General features: G+C 48.9%; 9 protein-coding genes across 9 annotated transcripts; 5 read left to right on the forward strand and 4 right to left on the reverse strand.

The window, feature by feature from the left end:
• Positions 1-303: 303 nt before the first annotated feature.
• N7510_007849 (uncharacterized protein) lies at positions 304-688 on the reverse strand (the record flags this gene model as incomplete). Its single annotated transcript, XM_056979774.1, has 2 exons — positions 304-530; positions 562-688. The coding sequence occupies 2 exons, from the start codon at positions 686-688 to the stop codon at positions 304-306; spliced, it is 354 nt and encodes a 117-aa protein (XP_056832817.1).
• Positions 689-2,381: 1,693 nt separating this feature from the next.
• On the reverse strand, positions 2,382-3,062 carry N7510_007850 (uncharacterized protein; the record flags this gene model as incomplete). The annotated part of the gene is made up of 2 exons (XM_056979775.1): positions 2,382-2,599; positions 2,666-3,062. 2 exons carry the CDS (start codon positions 3,060-3,062, stop codon positions 2,382-2,384), a joined length of 615 nt encoding a protein of 204 aa, XP_056832818.1.
• Positions 3,063-4,194: 1,132 nt separating this feature from the next.
• On the reverse strand, positions 4,195-5,496 carry N7510_007851 (uncharacterized protein; the record flags this gene model as incomplete). The annotated part of the gene is made up of 4 exons (XM_056979776.1): positions 4,195-4,630; positions 4,697-4,872; positions 4,923-5,147; positions 5,230-5,496. 4 exons carry the CDS (start codon positions 5,494-5,496, stop codon positions 4,195-4,197), a joined length of 1,104 nt encoding a protein of 367 aa, XP_056832819.1.
• Positions 5,497-6,382: 886 nt separating this feature from the next.
• On the forward strand, positions 6,383-8,409 carry N7510_007852 (uncharacterized protein; the record flags this gene model as incomplete). The annotated part of the gene is made up of 7 exons (XM_056979777.1): positions 6,383-6,508; positions 6,577-6,647; positions 6,702-6,725; positions 6,781-6,870; positions 6,928-7,471; positions 7,537-7,869; positions 7,927-8,409. 7 exons carry the CDS (start codon positions 6,383-6,385, stop codon positions 8,407-8,409), a joined length of 1,671 nt encoding a protein of 556 aa, XP_056832820.1.
• A 3,122-nt stretch (positions 8,410-11,531) lies between these two features.
• N7510_007853 (ATP synthase subunit C family protein) lies at positions 11,532-12,008 on the forward strand (the record flags this gene model as incomplete). The annotated part of the gene is made up of 1 exon (XM_056979778.1): positions 11,532-12,008. The coding sequence occupies one exon, from the start codon at positions 11,532-11,534 to the stop codon at positions 12,006-12,008; it is 477 nt and encodes a 158-aa protein (XP_056832821.1).
• Positions 12,009-13,191: 1,183 nt separating this feature from the next.
• Positions 13,192-13,953, reverse strand: N7510_007854 (uncharacterized protein; the record flags this gene model as incomplete). The annotated part of the gene is made up of 1 exon (XM_056979779.1): positions 13,192-13,953. One exon carries the CDS (start codon positions 13,951-13,953, stop codon positions 13,192-13,194), a length of 762 nt encoding a protein of 253 aa, XP_056832822.1.
• Positions 13,954-14,528: 575 nt separating this feature from the next.
• On the forward strand, positions 14,529-15,083 carry N7510_007855 (uncharacterized protein; the record flags this gene model as incomplete). The annotated part of the gene is made up of 1 exon (XM_056979780.1): positions 14,529-15,083. One exon carries the CDS (start codon positions 14,529-14,531, stop codon positions 15,081-15,083), a length of 555 nt encoding a protein of 184 aa, XP_056832823.1.
• Positions 15,084-15,552: 469 nt separating this feature from the next.
• N7510_007856 (uncharacterized protein) lies at positions 15,553-16,682 on the forward strand (the record flags this gene model as incomplete). The annotated part of the gene is made up of 3 exons (XM_056979781.1): positions 15,553-15,824; positions 15,881-16,313; positions 16,371-16,682. The coding sequence occupies 3 exons, from the start codon at positions 15,553-15,555 to the stop codon at positions 16,680-16,682; spliced, it is 1,017 nt and encodes a 338-aa protein (XP_056832824.1).
• A 337-nt stretch (positions 16,683-17,019) lies between these two features.
• On the forward strand, positions 17,020-17,522 carry N7510_007857 (cysteine-rich PDZ-binding protein; the record flags this gene model as incomplete). Its single annotated transcript, XM_056979782.1, has 3 exons — positions 17,020-17,178; positions 17,262-17,385; positions 17,437-17,522. The coding sequence occupies 3 exons, from the start codon at positions 17,020-17,022 to the stop codon at positions 17,520-17,522; spliced, it is 369 nt and encodes a 122-aa protein (XP_056832825.1).
• Positions 17,523-17,673: the final 151 nt, after the last annotated feature.

Consider the following 17,673-nt stretch of genomic DNA (forward strand, 5'->3'; position numbering starts at 1 on the left):
TTTACTGACTTGCACACTCATTTGCACACATTTACCAATAAAAACACCCCTGATCACGCTCTGAAGAAAAAGTCTGGGATGCGCTAACTCCCGAGCTAGTGAAGCTAGTCCCGCCCTAAGCTGCCGTGCCCAATGACTACCCACTGCCATCCGAACGCCATAGATACACCTATCATCGAGTTAACGACTGCCGTATCTAGTATACTCATCAAGTATTAAATAACAGCTCTTGACCTCGACGACTTGGGACTGAACCCAACACTCCGAAAACTCAACCGGCCAGACCATAGCATGCGTCCCGCTCTATGAAATTTGTCTCAAATTGCGCGCAGCAGTAACCGCATTCGTTCGGTTCATCTCGCTGCCTGAATAGACCTCTCGCGCCTGAAGATCCGTCGCCCCGTTCTGTTCCAGCCGGCAAAGCCTGAGCATCCCCCGGCTGGCGTTGTCGGCCCAACAGACATCGAGGCTCGGTGCCTGAGTCTGACGTCCGCTCCAGTCATACGGGAATGCGCGGTAGGGCATCATGCCTGTCGTACCTGAATCGTGCATGGAGCACACACGCGCCCGACTCGTCATACTCTTCGAATTTGGGGAAGGGCCGTTTGACAGGTTCTGTTAGCTGGAGTACACGATCTGTGCGGACTCCCACAGTCGGCACTTTAGAGTGGCCTTTCTTGGCAGTCATGTCGAGCTCGAGGAGCAGCCCCGTCGTGGTGAGTGCAGACGGAAGAATTCTGCGTTGCCGTTGTTGTGGATGTGTAGTGTGATTTTCTGGTCATGCTGTGCTTGTGTCCGGATGTCATACTAGAAACAGAACTGCGTGTCGAGTCCGAGTTTGAAGTCGCCTCCTGTCCGGCCCTGCATCTGACCACAGTCAGTTTAATTTCGGATTTTTCAAGACGAAAATTAACATTAAATGCTGTTCAACAGCACATGGTCTCGATCCTTGAACGCGTCTTCATAGATGTCGACATAATATGGGACCTCCATCCCCACTGCCGTGACGAACGGCCCTTCCTTTGCCGGTAGTGTAATATGATGAATCTGCCCATACACACGATTTGGCAGGTAGATCATCCCATACCCGAACTCAGAGGTACTCAGATACCCATTCCAATATGTCAGCACGTCCTTCCCATAGAACGGCTGCGGCTGAAACCCTGGAAAATTCGCCGAGGGCCCTGATCGGCAGAGATCTTCGGCGTGCCGGTTCCTTTGATGACATTGGCGGGCGAAAGGAAGATTAATCCGGGTGTGGAGGAATGCGGGGAGTCGGGATGACCGAGTTGAGGCCAGACGACCCGCTCTCCGGATTATATGAACTGTGTAACTTGGCATCTATGGTAAACCGAGGTCTTATTAATCTTGAGGAGATGGGCGTTGAAGTTGTTATGTTGCATTGTGGTAAAGAAGCTGGTATGCTGGCCGAAATAAATCCTCGTAATGCTTCTATATGGCGGGCATATAAGGCACGTAGTTCTGATTTCACCAGCGTTAGCCTGACAAAGCAAGAACATTCTTGTGGCTCGATTGTGAAAACAGGGCATAGTAGGTATATAAGTAGATGATACTCACCATGTAACACCAGCTCGCCTCCGGTCTTCACCAAGTCTCTGCTTCTTATACTTCCGGAGTTTATTGTTGGGCACCCTCTGACTCTGAAGCATGCAGCCAAAAAAACCAGAGGAAGATTTTGTCATCCTCCCACATTTCGATCCTTGGTGCTGTTGCAGGGCGAAAGAGGAGCATCTCCTGGAGAGCGACGAAGATTTTTATAATAGCAGTCCAATCTCGGCAAACTCCCTGTGCGGAAGCGAGAATGGTTTTCCGACTCAGTTGTAGAAAGATGGCTTCGAGTATTTCGATGGGGAGACGGATGTTTATTAAGGAGGGGCAGCAGGGCGTAGTTTCTTCTCTGACTGGTGAGTTTTTTCTCTTTGGTGCCGGCTTTCGAAAAGGTGAAGTTCGACTACTAAGCTTGATACTGTACCATCTTGTACAACTTCGTAGGGTGGAACGTCTGGGAGCGGGTTGTAGGTGCCATATTTTCACACTCAACTCATTAATTTCATTAATTGCACCGATGGAAATACTTGCTTGCAGAAATGAGTAGGGAGAGGGGAGTATGGGCATAGGACGCCATATCGACAGATGTCCCCCACCTCCGAGAAATCTACCTAGAACCTTCTAGGAAGGATAGACGTCGGAAGAAGCTTGTGTGCAACAAAGGTAGAAGGACTGGATGTCCAATTTGTCGCACAATCATGCAAAGTAGACCATAATTCCTCCTCGCCAATGGACAAGAGTATTTGGCTGGGCAGGACTAGGAGAGACATTTACATATCAATTGACATTTCTTGAATGGTGTTGAGTATCCCTCATTGGACCTTTTGAAAGCGAGCCATCGCAGCCACGTCATTGCCAGGTGGATTATAATCCACGAAGCCGTGTTTCTTGTATAGTCCTGCGCCCTCCTTACTGGCGTCTACATATGCTGAAATGCCGTCTTTATCAGCCAGATCGCAACCCCATTTCACAATCATAGAACCGGCTCCGCGTCGTTGGTAATCGGGATGAGTGCCGAGGGTGTCCAGATCTTTTTCGTATTTGTCAAGTCAGTATAAATTTCCGACTATTCCAATTCAAAGGGCCTCATTCATACAGTAATGCTTCTCATCACCCATAACACGCTTCCTTGCCTTCTCAAGCTCATCGATAAAGTCCTCGCATTCTTGGTAAGGTGAATCCGCATGCCAATGCGGGAACCGACGGCCTCGCTCGTCGGGCATGGCCAGGTCCCATTTACCAAAGGCAACTAGTCGCGGCCGGCCTTGCTCATCCCTCGATTCCGTATCAACTACTCGTAGGTACTTTTGGAAAGGCTTTGTCTGAATGTCACCCAGGTGCCAGTCCCGGTGCCATTGGTGCATACCCGGGGTATTTGGGAACAAGTGGCCGATCACGGGCTGTGTGAAGGCAGCAAACCATAGCTCCGTGATGGCAGGGACATCTTCCGCAGTAGCCGGCTCTAGAACGAGGGAATTGATTGTTGAGCCCATTGTGGAATTAGTCCGATTGTGTTTTCACTTGAGAACTGAGCAAAGGGTTTATTGACCGGAATCTGTAGGCGAGAGCATGTCCATTTAATATAATTAGATGAACAAAGAGTGGGGGCCGTCTGAAGGCGTGACAATGTGGTAAGAACTGGGAGTTATCAGACTTGTGCAGGAGGCGAAGAACTCGGACTTCTGTATCAATAACTAATGACTCCATTTGTAATCACATATTTCTATGCCAGCATTGTGTCCAGAGATCCTCCATATCGGGGGGAGAATGGTGGTCTTGCTTTACATGTGATGATTCCTACCTACTAGCACGAATTCCACGCCTATCAGTGATTCATAATTTGATTGTAACGTTACAAATTATGCGCTTCACAGAGGAAATAGCTCTAAGCACCTCCTAATAAGGATAGGATTTTCGGTCGTATCTCTTCCGAGATCCTTGCCTACTGAAGTACTATGTGTGGCAAGGTGTTTCATACATTATTGTGTATACTGTAGGTTCGTACCTAGGGGGATTCAGGGCGGCACCAGGGCAACAGAAGGTGGCAGCTTCGAAAGATGGATCGCTGGGGTATTACCAAATGGAAACATATGAGGATTATAAAGTAAGAGCTTGGAGCATGGGCACGCGAGCAGGATGCGTAACGATCTTTCTTGCTGTAGAACACGATTTACGAGGATTTACGGGAGCGAATCCATTTGAACTAATTGGAGACAATTTTTCTAGCCACAAGTATTAGTGTCATGAACAACGAATGCAGCCTGCGGGCCTAATGCAGTGAGAATAACGGGACGGGTCGGCCTCGTCTAGGGGTGGAACAAAAGAAGACTTCGGGGCGTTAGGGGGCGTCTGGAGGCTCCGAAAGAGGCCAATTTCTCGGTTGCCAGTGGAACCAGGGTCGTGCGAGGCGTGCCTAAGGTTTGTTAGAGACCGAAGGAAGCTTCCGCCACCAAACACTATCTATATAGGGTGCCATCGCACCGTAGTAAGCGAACCCCAGTTAAGCTATTTTCAAAGTCAATTTATAGCAATACAACAATTAGGGTTCTCATTGGCGAGGGAGTTTTGCAGATCGTTTTATCTGGCACGCCTAAATCGTGGCTAGTATACGTGTAATTACATTCGCTAACTTGGTTGATTGGGCGATCGTTGGCCGTCGCCCGTCCAGGGGCGGGGCTCGGACTCCACGATGTGCGCCCGGCTCGACTGGCTGTCCACTTCCCAGTCTTGCGTTACGAGGATTTGATCTCGCCGCATCGGCAGAGGGAAAATCTCATGGCTCTCCAATCGGCTCTTGCGGTCCCGCGATTTAGACCGCGTCTGCGATCGCGTGCTCATCTTATAGTTCCAGGAGGTAGGGTCCTCCACGCCATCGAGCTTGAGTCCATTGGATCGCATCCATGATAGGAAGGGCTTCAGTTGACCCCAGCAAGCAGTAACAATGCTCAAGCATTGGATAATCACTTCGAAAATTGTGATATCACACATAGTATAGGTCGGATCGGTAGTTTTAGTGCCTTTCTTGATAAATGCAATCTCAACGATAGTTGCGACAACCACACTAGAAAAGGTGAAAAGTGAGTATCAGCTGGAAAATGTGTGGATGAAGGATATCCAAAGCACTTACAAAAGCCGGGGTAGGAAGATACTCGCAAATATCAGGCGTCGCTCTAGCGTCGTTTGGATACTGGCGATCAGGATCATCGCCTGCGCGAAGATTAAGAGGTCGGTAAGAATATTCGAGATAGCAATGAAGTAGCGCCATGCCAACTGCAAATCCCCATTGAGCCTCGTCAGTATGCTCTAGTTTCGCGATCCAGAAGGTAATAGAGACGAAGAAGGGCATAACTAACCACATTAAAGCACTGGCCTTTCCAAAAATCCCAAGTGCGTGGCAAGGAGCATTGGAATGCAGTCCCGAAAATTGCAACAACCGCCCAGGCATAGATAATGGTTTCAACCGCTCGGGCGAGCTTCTTGTCCTTCAATGATGGTGTAAGGTTCCGGATGAATATAGCTAGGGATAGTTTCGAGAACGCTAGACTGAGGATGTATAGCAGAGACCCGGCGAAGAGGTTCTACCAATGTGTCCTTGTCAGTCTTCAATCTTGAATCGAAGTGGCCAGAATGAAATGGTCGATATTGAGGCAGGAGACATACCTTCATCACCTGGTCCGCTTCAGGACTGGAGACAGCTTTGTAATGATTTCCATAGCCGGATCCAACTGCCAGCGATATAGCGATACTCTGACCGATAGCAAAGACCAAAGATACAATAATCAAAAGGTCGTCCACGGTCAGTTTTTTGAACAGTCGGAATTTAGTCCCTACTCGAGCAGAGACACTGAAAATGATTGTAACCAAAAGAACCCAAGTTGTGACGTTGACCGCCGGGTCTTTGGTGTCGCCTTTAAATCGTGACCCCATCGAGGCTGGATACGGAAAGGAGTGTGGGTATGTCAAAAGAAAGAAAAATATTAGGAGAATATAAGCATGTTGACACGAGGACGCCTACGTTATACTTTTTTATTATAGCGCTTTCTCGCCTGGAGGTTCGAGCTGCGGTGGGCGCTTCGGGCTGTTTCCATTTCCAGTGCCCAGAAAAACGGAAGACCAGGATGTAAATCACGTCCCAATACTACTGTAATAAGGTTTCAGAGAGCCGCGGCGAATCTCGCCATTGTCCCATCCAGGATTCGATCTCGTTTCATCCTGATTCCATACCCATGGGGATATAAGCCTTACCCCCCCCCCCCCCCTTTTTTTTATATGTATAATACTCTCTTAAGAGTTTTCCCGCGATCCGTCTTTCCTTTTTGCAACTTGCCTTTTTCAGTCATAATGACCATTGTAACATAACAGGGCAAGATCGAGAACTCCCTTTAGGTTCAGCCCCTCCCCCAACGTTGGACACCCCGGTTGCCAAGACTGATATGCGGCCCACATAAGATCTTTGTGGCTCCCTCCGATTGGCCAAGGAGCACTTCTGGGAACCTTCCCGCGTAGGATCGACAATGGCGAACAACGCGTTGTGGGCCCTCAAACCTCCTTAGGCACTCAGGCTGGCCGCAAAGGACATATAATCGACCAGGATTAGAAGCATTAGTGCAAGTTGCTCGTATGTTGGAAATTCTATTCAATGTAACATGCAACTAACCAATCCGGATTCCGGATCCCCTTCCGCCCACATTTCAATCATGGGTTCTTTTGCTTTTCTCTCTTTTTTTTTTTTTTAAACCAGCTGAATCCCTCATTTCATCCCTTGGTTCTATTTCCAGCCTGTCTCTTTTCCACTCGGTAACAAAGATAAGCCATGGAGGCCTATGAATTGAAGAGCCACGTGTCCGTCGCCAGTAGGTCCAAGGCACAAGTCGGCTCGTCCGTACGGGAGCGTGATAATGCGCATCTTCAGCGGATGGGAAAGAAGCCAGTTCTCAAGGTATGTACTGCAATTATTCAGACTACAAACTTAGTAAGCCTATAGGACTAATAGTTGGATCTCATTAGCGAAATTTTGGTATTCTCTCCATCCTCGGGTTTAGCTGTACCATTTTGGGTACTTGGGAAGGCTTGCTTGGGTGAGCCAGCTCAATTATGGATTCTCGAACATTGTTCGCTAACTGTTTGCCTAGAACCTTCACTGGGCCGCTCGCAAAGTTTGTGCAATTCTCGTGACCTTTATGTCTTGGAGCATTCGCTAACATTTATAAGTGGTGGCTCCGGCGGAGCGATCTATGCCTACATCTTCGGATGGGTAGGTACATTTGCAAACTTCATGGTCTTGGCGGAGTTGGCCTCTATGTATGCTGCTTCCTAAAGGTCAATCCGATCCTAGATCCAGTGTTAACTGTTGAACAGGGCCCCTACCGCAGGAGGCCAATATCACTGGGCTGCCATGCTTGCCCCAGCCAGGCTCCAGAAGTTTCTTAGTTTTGTTACTGGTAAATTCTTGATCCACATTGAAATTTTGGGTGATCTATCTTTGCTGACTTGGAGCAAAATAGGTTGGTTTGCTGTTCTCGGGTGGCAAAGTGCTTTCGCCGCATGTGCCTTCCTGACAGGAAAGATGATCCAGGGTGCTGCGATCGTAGGAAACAATCTCTACAATGCTCTGCCTTGGGAAGGCACGCTGATTATCTGGGCCTCATTGAGTCTCGCATTGCTCGTGAATTTGGTAGGAGGGAAGCTACTACCTCGTATTGAAGTAATTATTTTGGTCGTGCATATTCTTGGCTTCTTCGGTATCCTGATCCCCCTTGTTTACATGGCGGATCATAATACAAAAGAGCAAGTTTTCCTGTCTTTCGAGAATGATGGAGGCTTTGCCACGCAGGGGCTATCCTGGTTTGTTGGCATGACCAGCTGTGCCTTTGCCTTTGCTGGTGGCGATGCTGCAGTGCATGTAAGTCTCCTGGGTTCCCCTTGCCTTTCTATATATTTGCCACTAACATATTATGGGGACAAAAGATGTCTGAAGAGGTTGCAAACGCATCGCGCGTTATTCCTAACGCACTTATGCTCAGCGTTGGAATCAACGGCTGCCTCGGCTTCGGAATGATTATTGCTATGATGTTCTGCGCTGGCGCCGACCTTGGTGGTACGCTTGGGAAGATCACTGGTTATAACTTTATGGGGATCTTCGTAGAAGCAACCAACTCAGTGTCTGGCTCCTTGGCTATGATTGCCATCGTGATTATTATCTATGCTTGTTCGCTCATGGGTCTACTGGCCGCGGCATCTCGCCAGCTCTGGTCTTTCTCCCGAGACAGGGGAGTTCCTGGGTGGCAATTGTGGAGTCAGGTAAGCAACTCTCGGTCAAACAGAAGCCTTCCATAATCTGACGTTCCACTCTTCTAGGTTTCGACCGGCAAGCAGTTACCTATCTATTCCATCATTATCACAGTGACCGTCGCTACACTGCTGGCCCTGATTAACATTGGCTCCGATGCAGCTATGGAGGATGTTGTATCCATGGCAGTGTCAGGCATCTACTTTTCTTATCTGATGGTTGCATCCTTGCTCTTTAACCGCCGAGTCCGCGGTGATATCTCCCGCTTTAATGACAACGAGGACGATATTGTCAATGTGCCCGGTGCCAAACTTGTCTGGGGACCCTTCCATTGTCCCGGCATAGTGGGTACCGTGATCAACGGTTATGCTATCATCTACATCACCATCGTCATCTTTTTCAGCTTCTGGCCATCTGAGATGAACCCTGGCATTGAAGGGATGAATTGGAGCATTCTGGCAATTGGAGGTAGCATGTTCCTGGCCATTGTATATTACATTCTGCGTGCCCGTCACATCTACTCGGGCCCTATTGTGGAGGTTTCTAGGTAAAGGTTCCTTAGGAACGTGAGGAAACGGTTCTATTATATCCGAAAATACCAATGTTCATCTGCCTCTCACAACTTGAGCCATTGCCCCAAAACAGTACCCTGTTTTTTTATGATCAGCTAAGTCACCTCGATTATTCAATTGGTTGCACGCCCTGGTGACCTGTAGCAGAATAGTTCGGTTGTCTTCATCTTTTGCTATGGTAATAGCGACTAAATTTGGGTACAGTCCAGATGATGTAGATCCACCTATTTCCACCGCCGATATTTAAAGATATATATCCGACCCTCTAATCCATATTTTCCCTCTAAACCCCGTATGTTATTAAGTCTCTCTCTACCTAAAATCTAACTCTAATACTTAGTATAAGCCCCATTTGCACGATGTACAGCTGCTATTCTTGGTGAAACCGAGCGAATTAGTTTATCAATTTTCCCTTGTTCTTAAGCATCCAATGCCTTACACATATTGTCCCTAAAGAACTCCCAATCAGCCTCTGATTGACCCGTATTGATTAATTCAGGATTCAGGATTTATTTCAAAGGTCTTTAGATCTTCTCAATGCACGCGACACCGTTTTTGAAGCGGCAATAGCGGCACTCGGAGCTTGTTCCTGTCGGGAAACAGGCACAGATGTGTTGTATATCGAGGAACAGTGTCGCGCAATTGTTCAGACGGAAAGTGGGAAATATATCTCGAACCCTAACTCTAATATTAACTAGCAACGCGTCGACGCTGCTGAGACAAAGAATGCTGAGTTTGAATTTCGTGTGAAAAATGCAGAAGATCATGAATCTAAAGCTTTCGCTGTTACCGCTCGTAAACATCAATGCACCGGTGAAAGACTTGTTTTCGTGGAATACGTCGGTGCCGAGATTCTTTCTGGCATAGCTGAAACTAGACCCAAACAATCTCCGCAGGAGAAAGAACAAGGAAGGCAGATTAACATTGACCTTCTCGCATTGAAGGAAGTGAGAAGAATCTGATCTTGGCAGGTCCCCCCTGTTTTATTTTGATAGAGAAGAATGCTAAGTCGTTACCATTCCTTATTCCCTGTCTGTTCTCATTGCACGTGTCTTTTCCTTTGACCGTAATTTGTCCACGGCCACATGATTTTTATTTTGAAGAACCCCCGGCCACCCTGAGAGGCACTGTGCAGCTTACCTTCCATAATTATTGGCTGCCTTGCCTCTTATCACTCTGATCTGCTAGCCTGAAGTAGTCCCTATCATGGTACATTATTTCGCATCCTTGCGCCCATAGCAGTATAATATGCCCCATTGGGTGGATTCCTTACGTAGACTACGTACTCCGTACTCCTGATTGACATGGACAAGGGACGGTGATACCGAGTCTGTGTTCAGCGGTAAGCATATATAGACCAGCAGCACTATCGTTTTTGTAGTGATGGTTCTCCATAGTTTGTATCTGCATGGGGTTAATACCTCCATATACCACCTCAATTATGCTAGCTGGCATAACATCCACACAATTCCGGCGCATGACCTCAACGAAATCGATGATGCTTCGATGACTGGGTCAGTTGGGTCGTATGGTACGGTAATACAATACCCTAAAACACCCGAGACCCTCTCTAACCCCTGACTCCACCACAATTTTACCCTTCGAAAGCCTTCACCAAGCTGCACACCACTCGAGACAACCCCTTCTCACTCACAGAACAGCCGTTGAGTCTATAGAAAGTCCATTGACCAGCTCTGAATGCACATGGTATCTGTACATCTTCACGCAAGGGCTTACGGTTTAACGGCCCCTAAGCCGAGTGAGCTTGTGTGGGTCACGCCAACCACTTCAGGGTTGGGATCAGCCGGCTGAGTTTGATTTTCCCTCGGAAGAATGTACGGCGTGCAGAGCCGCCATTTCTAAATTTTTATTATTTTATTTTATTTCTTCGGTACTTGCCGTCACCTTTGTCGTCGAGTCCAGGGTATATAAGTCACTCCGGGTCCTCGACAAAGGTACAAGTGAAATGTACTGTTCTCTGCGAAGTCTGCTAGACCATAATTCGGCACCCACCCCCTATCGTGGAGCGACCCGGTGGACAGAGCAAGTTTTTCGAATTGGATTGTCGGGTTCTAGCGGGTCGGAATCCATTCGAGTGGAGGCCGGCCGGAAGCGAAAGCCAGGGCGGTGCCCGTGATGAATTTTTTTCCCTCGCTTCACTCTTTCGCACTGCCGCGCCTTGCGAGAATGACCCCCTATAAGTACCGGAGGGTTGTCTGCAGGTTCCTAGCTACAAGATTTCTGCATGGTCGGCATGTAGAGCTTTCTATCTCTCTCGGAACCACAACAGGAAGAGTGAACGGGGTCAAGCGGATTCCCATGGGTCCATAATTACGTATTCCCAATAGGACCACTCGGTGAAGTGCCTTCCCGAGGAAAGGGAGAGCGCTATCGACCTGTATCAACCGACCAAGTGGCTTTCGGGTGGGCCGGTTGCCCAGCAGTTGGTGGACCTGGAATCCGAGTCGGCCCGGGTTTGGGTGTCGCCGGGAACAAATCCAGAAACATAGTCTGGGTTTGGGAGTGCCGGAGAGGATATGATTGGCTTAATAGCTATGGATCGGTGGGTCCTGATCCACTCAATTGAATGATCCACTGCAGGGAAAAGAAGTGAATACGAACCGAAATGACAGAATCACCAGGCTGTCGCCGATTCCCTCCACGACACAAGTACAGATGCCCCCAGCAGTCTGTTTCGATCCTTTTCAATTCTAGACAGATGTAGGAAGGGTGCCAATAGCTTCTAGCATCCCATTCACGGCCAACCTTCCCAAACATCAAAGTAAAGCCACGGTGGACCCAAGGCCAGTTCCAAACCCGAAGGAACCCGAGGCCAGCAACAATAATACAGGCGTAAGAATGAAAAACGCAGACAGAGCAGAAATGCTTGTGAAATAATGCGTGGTCCGCTCCGATTAGGGCTCTTCCACGCGCACACTAGCACGGACTGGGTATCGGACGGGCGAAAATTTGACCCGTAGAGTATTTATGGGTAATTCTCTCTCTCCAGCTTTTTCTCCCTGAAAAGTTCCTTCTTTCCATATATCCTCCCACACACTCTCTCCTCTCACCCTCAAATCCTACCACACCACATATCAAAAATGGCCACCTCTCGTGTCTTCGCCTCTCGCCTGGCCACCACCATGGCCCAGAGCGCCAAGGTCGCCCGTCCCGCCGGCCGTTTCCAGCTGAACGCTGCCACCAAGCGCACCTTCACCTCCCAGAAGAAGGCCCCTGTCGCTGCTTTCCAGACCCCCAAGCGTGTGTCCTCGCCCACTCTCCTCCAGGCCAACGCCCGCCAGGTCTTCGCCCAGCACGCCGCTCGCCGCCAGTACTCTTCTGAGGTCGCCTCCGCCATGGTCGAGGTCTCCAAGAACCTGGGCATGGGTTCCGCCGCCATTGGTCTCGGTGGTGCCGGTATCGGTATCGGTCTCGTCTTCGCCGCTCTGCTCATGAGTGTTTCCCGCAACCCTGCCCTCCGTGGCCAGCTCTTCTCTTACGCCATTCTGGGCTTTGCCTTCGTCGAGGCCATGGGTCTGTTCGATCTGATGGTTGCCATGATGTGCAAGTACGTCTAAACAACTCATCACTGTGTTCAGGATATGATTCGGCCCGGGGAAGGTATTTGGTCGTGATGTATTACCATGTACTACTTTCAGCGTCATCTACAACAACCTTTTCTCTTTTGTACATATAGAGTCTCGATATTTTGGGGGCCTTTTTCCTCTCTTACCCATCTCTGCTTTTTCCAAGAGCCAACCCAAAAAAAAACTCTGTGTGTGGGACCGTGCCTTTCCTGGGGGATATTATATCAAAAAAACAACTGGGGTGACGCTGCATTTGCTCCAACAATAGATCAATAGATTTCAATGATAGACAGCTGTCGGGGGCAGCTTTTCCTATGTTCTGATCTTAGCTGCAGGATTTTCCTCCGTCACCATGTATAAAATTTATTCTGCCACCTACACCTCAACCGATAGCCATTGACTATTTATTTTTTGGTCAGTACTTCACTTGTACACATCAAAATCCATTGATCATGTTAAAACACCCGGCAGAGCCCTTATTGAGCTGCTGCCAGCTGTTGCAGGGATCTTCAGATATCCCGACCCGCACGGGTCCGGCTGACTCAGCATGATATCATTGAGTTTCAAAGTTATGCGCAGTATAGAAAACATCATGATCACAAAGACGAGTTCCTCAGTGAAGTGCTGTCAACTACGACTCGATATTGACTTGGTGAGGAAACAGCTATGCATCACACCCAGAAGTCAGATTTCAATTAATAGCAGATCCCTGCTATCACTGTACCTACCTATCCATCGGAGAAATATAGCATTCGTATGTAGATGATAATGCAATCCATGAGCAACTGTGAAGTCTTCTAGCTCAGCTGGGCTAACGATTAGAAGTACATATCTCACTTCAACGGGACTCCCATTATATAAGCAAAAAGCTTCTCAAAATCATAAAATGATAGTTAATGCGAAAAGTATTGAGTAGTCCAGGGATTAAATCCTTCAACCCTACTACATACCGCACATACGTCAATAACTGTCATCTCCAGGAATATTGCTAAGTTTTCAGTTTTATCCCTAGCATATCAATTCTTCCGGAAGCTTTCTCTTCAAGTGGTACTAGTTATTACTGATGGCATTACCCGACTCGTTGCAACATGAAATTATACTTGCTCGCTAACAGGAAATAGGTATCACAAGACATAAGAGACAAACACAAGGTCAGCCTGCTAATTAAAATGACTTAGAAAATTTCCAGGTCCTCGAACTCCACAACCAATCCACTCGCTGTCGTAGCTGAAGACCCATCTAGCGATAACCCATGCATCGCATCCCACATTGTCTCTCCGCGAGAGATATTCGTCGGCCGACTGGCATAGACGCCAACATGTACGAATTTATCCTCCACACCGTAGAAGAACCAGGTCACTTCACGCAGTTTTTTCCACGTGCTCCCCACCGCTCCGGGCGATAGCGTATATGGTGATGCCGATGGAACCTGATACCAGATCCAGAGCGCATGACCGATCCGCTCGAGTTTGATGCGCAGTGAATGAATGCCCATCCCACATGCTGGCTGGACTAGTGGGGACAAACACCAGTCTGCGCCGTCGGCGGTGGCACTGACGGAAGATGCGTTGACTGTGCCTCCGGAAAACTCCATCCCAGCTTTAACCCATTTGCATGGTGGAAGCGGTGATGACCGGCATGTTAGTGAGGGAACTGAATTAGAGGAAAAGGACTGCGGTGCTGCGCCGGCGAAGATCACCAGTCCGCCCTGGTCCCATTCCATTTCCCAGTCGGCGCTGACGGTGACTTCGGCCACGACGAATGGATGCCGGAGGGATGTGAAGACAATTGGCGCGGTAGATGTATCGCCGTTTGGTGGTTTGCGCCAGAGATCCGTGTTCGGGCCCGCCGTTAGGGTGAAGAACTCCATGCATTGTGGCAGGGAGAATTCCGGGGGCAGGTTGAGAGTGGTGAAGGATGAGCCTTCGGGTGGCATATTGAGTCACAGATTGGAGTCCCGACTGATACGACGTAATCAAAAAGACTTGTGCACGCACCGTAAACGGCTCGAGTCTCCTATCAAGACCTGCAACAATGGAAAGAATTGAAGATGTCGCTGTCTCGCTGGACTGAAACCAGGCCGGATAATCACGAGACACGGATGACACAGCTCGGTCCTAGCCAAAATATAGACGCTTATTTAAGGGGGTGCCGGAAGAACGCATGGGAATATTGCTTTTCTGGAAAAGGGTGAGATGCAATGCAATAGTTGCGAGACGCCGGCGCCCACTGGTGGTCAATGTGGTGGCCGAATGCGGACAACACCAGATTCGGGGTTTGGACCAAATTAGAAAAAGCAAAACAATAGATCTGCCGCTGAGACTCGAACGCCAAAATAATAATAATTCCTAACTGACTTGCATTCGCATCTAGTATTTATGTAGATCAATCGAGGTTTGCCGCCTGTCGGCGAACAGGACAAAGAGAAGAATCATTCAGGGGTCAGCCAACCCTGTCCTCCAAGCGAAGGGACTTGCGGACAGGCCGAAGGTGGGACTCGACTCCATTGAGATGTTGATGCGGATCAGTTCGCAAGAAGCGGGTCACCATGCCTTCTGGGGGACTCAATCACGTTGGGGAGGATTGCAGCTGAAAAGGAAAGGCAATCGAATCGGAAGGTTCGATCCTGCCGCTCACCTGTCGCTCAGGCGGGAGTTTGCCACGAGGAAGAGGCAAACTCTGTGCAGCTCGGAGGGATCGCTTGTTGTATTCCACGGTCGAGACAATAATCCGAATCAGAGTGCAGGACACGGCACGCATAAATACTCTGATCCTTGCTGGAGCATGTGGTTGACCCCTGTCAGAGTCAACCAGTGTAGGGATATCCCCTGCACTGGGTTTGACAGCTTACGTGCCCGGCAGACGGTGGAGATGCATCAGCTCCCATTTGGTGGCGCTGCAGCTGGGGTTGGTCTCAACTCAGCCACAGTCCGCGTTGGGGCTGAAGGAGGCAACCAACTGTGTTGTCAACACGGACATGCCGAGACGCCGGCGAGATTTAAATCTGATCGCATCCCCACACTCTCTGGGCAGTTCCATAATTCGGAAGTAATCATAGGGGCCTGAAAATACGCATAGATCTTGCCAGCGAAGAAGCGTCGAAAATTTCCGAGCCCGCCAGCGAATTCCATTCCATCCAGATAGGGAGGGGCTCAGCCAGTACATAAGGGGCCGTCCATCCGGCCAGGCTAAATTGTTTTGTTGCGCCAGCACATACAATCACTAATCACAGGCCTAATGAATCTCGGCAGAGGCTTAGTCTTCTTGCCCGGCTGTGATTTACTTAGCCTTGCGCGAGCTCGCCAATAAGATCGTGATCACAAACGCCGCCCCTTCGTATTTAGGGCTTTCAGCCTCCGACCAAGTCTTTCGCGTCACCCGGCGAAATAGATAGTTGACATAAAAACAAGCAAATGCCTCTCCTCAAGAAATTAAAAATATTCTCACCTTGTCTCGACGCGAGTAATTCCTCCTTTACTATACGTGATCTGAGCATTTAGTGATTGATCCAACATCGGACCCACCACGCGCAAACATGCTGTCGCCTCGGTACTATAACGGATACGATGATTACTATCGCAGCTCATGGGCCTGGGATCGGGAGACCAAACCCGGGGAAGAGCTTGCATATGACCCAAAATACATGCGTATGTACACCGCGGAACTTGCCATGACTGCCTTGACCGGGGCAGCCATGTTCGGCTTCCTCATCTGGACCTGCGGGATCCGCCAGCCTACAAACTTCCTGTCCAAGAGGCGTCCGCTGCCGATGGGCGGGATCAGGTCTGCTCTGATCTGTTGGATTTTGTAAGTGTATGAAAATATTTTGGCCACACCAGACACTAACGACTACTTAACTTTAGGGCGGACCTCCTAAGCTGCGTCTATATCGGTGTGGCCGTTGGCCAAGACGTCGTGAAAGAATACTATCAAATCGCTCCCATGCTGCAGAGTTTTTTCCAACACATCTCGCAGTGTCTTCTCTTCTACGTGTTCTACAGCCTGATCCATCGGTTCCTCGACGGCCTCACCGATGTGGGCCGGCCGTATGCTGCTGTGAATATTATCCACTGGATAGTTTTGGGAGTTCTGTTCGTAATGGGCATGACAAGCTTTGCTCTCGATGTCGTCAATACAGTCTACTACGTCACAGAGGTTTATATACTACAGGTCGAAACCGCCGCCGAAAAGGTGTATTGTGCCAACGCAATTCTCCTTTTGGTAGCTTCGTTGGAGGTTTTGGCCTGGGCTGTTTTTGTGACTGTCAAAGGGGGCCGTGGCCGGTTTCGGTCGAGGGTGAGTTGTGTCTTTGGCCTGTGGCGGCAGACGTGGATACTGACAGTCTATACATAGATTGCCGCCATCTCTCTCATCATCGGCGCTTTCTTCTACTTTGCGCTCAATCTGATGTGGACTGTTCTTAATATTCGAATCTACCTGTTTTATTACATCCCCCCAGACTACCTGGGTCTGCTGGAATCTGTCCTCGACTTCGTTTTCTTCGTGGGGACCTACGTTGGCATTCTCCTGTGCTGCGTGAAATGGAAATCCCTCAGCCCGCAGGACGGTGCTTGGCAGGCACAGCAGTATTCCCATCAGCAGCAGCCTTACCAGCAGCAGTTCTATTCATCCACGGGACCGTATCGGCAGCAGCATGGCCCCTGAAGAAGACTCAGTGAATGCTTCCGCACGCTACTTTTAATCCATCATCTAGATATACACGAGCATGTTGCGTTGTCCTGTCTTATTGATTTTTCTGAGCCGATACCCCTGTCGATGCCCATGATGCTTATACTCATACCCAAGTAATTAAATACAATTCAGATTACACAAACACTGACCATCTTGACTACTTCACTTCCCACATCCTTTTCGTACGGCTTGTCCAATAATAAGGTGGGGGAATACAATGTCTTGGCAGTGGCGGACCTAGGAACATTATATCATCCACCATCAAACTCTCCTTCATCAACATCCAGCAACACCAACACCCTCCCCCACAATGGTCTGCTCCAAATGCCAGAAGAAGCTTAAATCCACCGAGCTAGCCACGCCAGGCGTCAAACGCAAAAATGAAATGTACTATGGGTCTCCGGCAAGCACTGTCGGAGGCGCGGCGAAGGGGAATAAGCCGACAATAGGATCGACTGGCGTTGGCAAGGTATGTGTACTCACCAGCTAACCATCTATACAATAGATGGCAAAGAGGTTTTTGTATGGAAATTAACAGATGTATATGTATAGAGCAAGCTCCTTAGCTCCAAGGCGAAGAATCCCTATGCGGCTTACTCGTCTTCTTGTGAATTGTGCAAGACGAAGACGGAGCAGGGAAAGAAATATTGTCAGCGGTGTGCATATCAGAAGAACGGTATGTCTTTAATTCTGTTTCTCTGGTGGATTTAACTAACGTCGCTATTAGCCTGCGCCATGTGCGGCAAGAGTTTGACCGGCAAGTCGTCCAAAGACCAGCCAGTTGTTCAGGGTCAGAAATTCACTCTAAAGTAATTTTTGGGGTGTGGTTACATAGGGCGCGGTGTTTTGGAGTTTAATAACAGGAAATTTGATTGGCACAAGGAAAGAATCTAGTTATACATGGCAGACACGAGGAAAGATTATATGCAGTGCGTCGGCCAGTAGGACTTCGTATTGGACAATG

The sequence above is a fragment of the Penicillium lagena genome, assembly GCF_028827675.1.
Source record: "Penicillium lagena strain IBT 129212 chromosome Unknown utg000005l_segment0_segment0, whole genome shotgun sequence".
In the NCBI taxonomy this organism is placed as follows: Eukaryota; Fungi; Ascomycota; class Eurotiomycetes; order Eurotiales; family Aspergillaceae; genus Penicillium; species Penicillium lagena.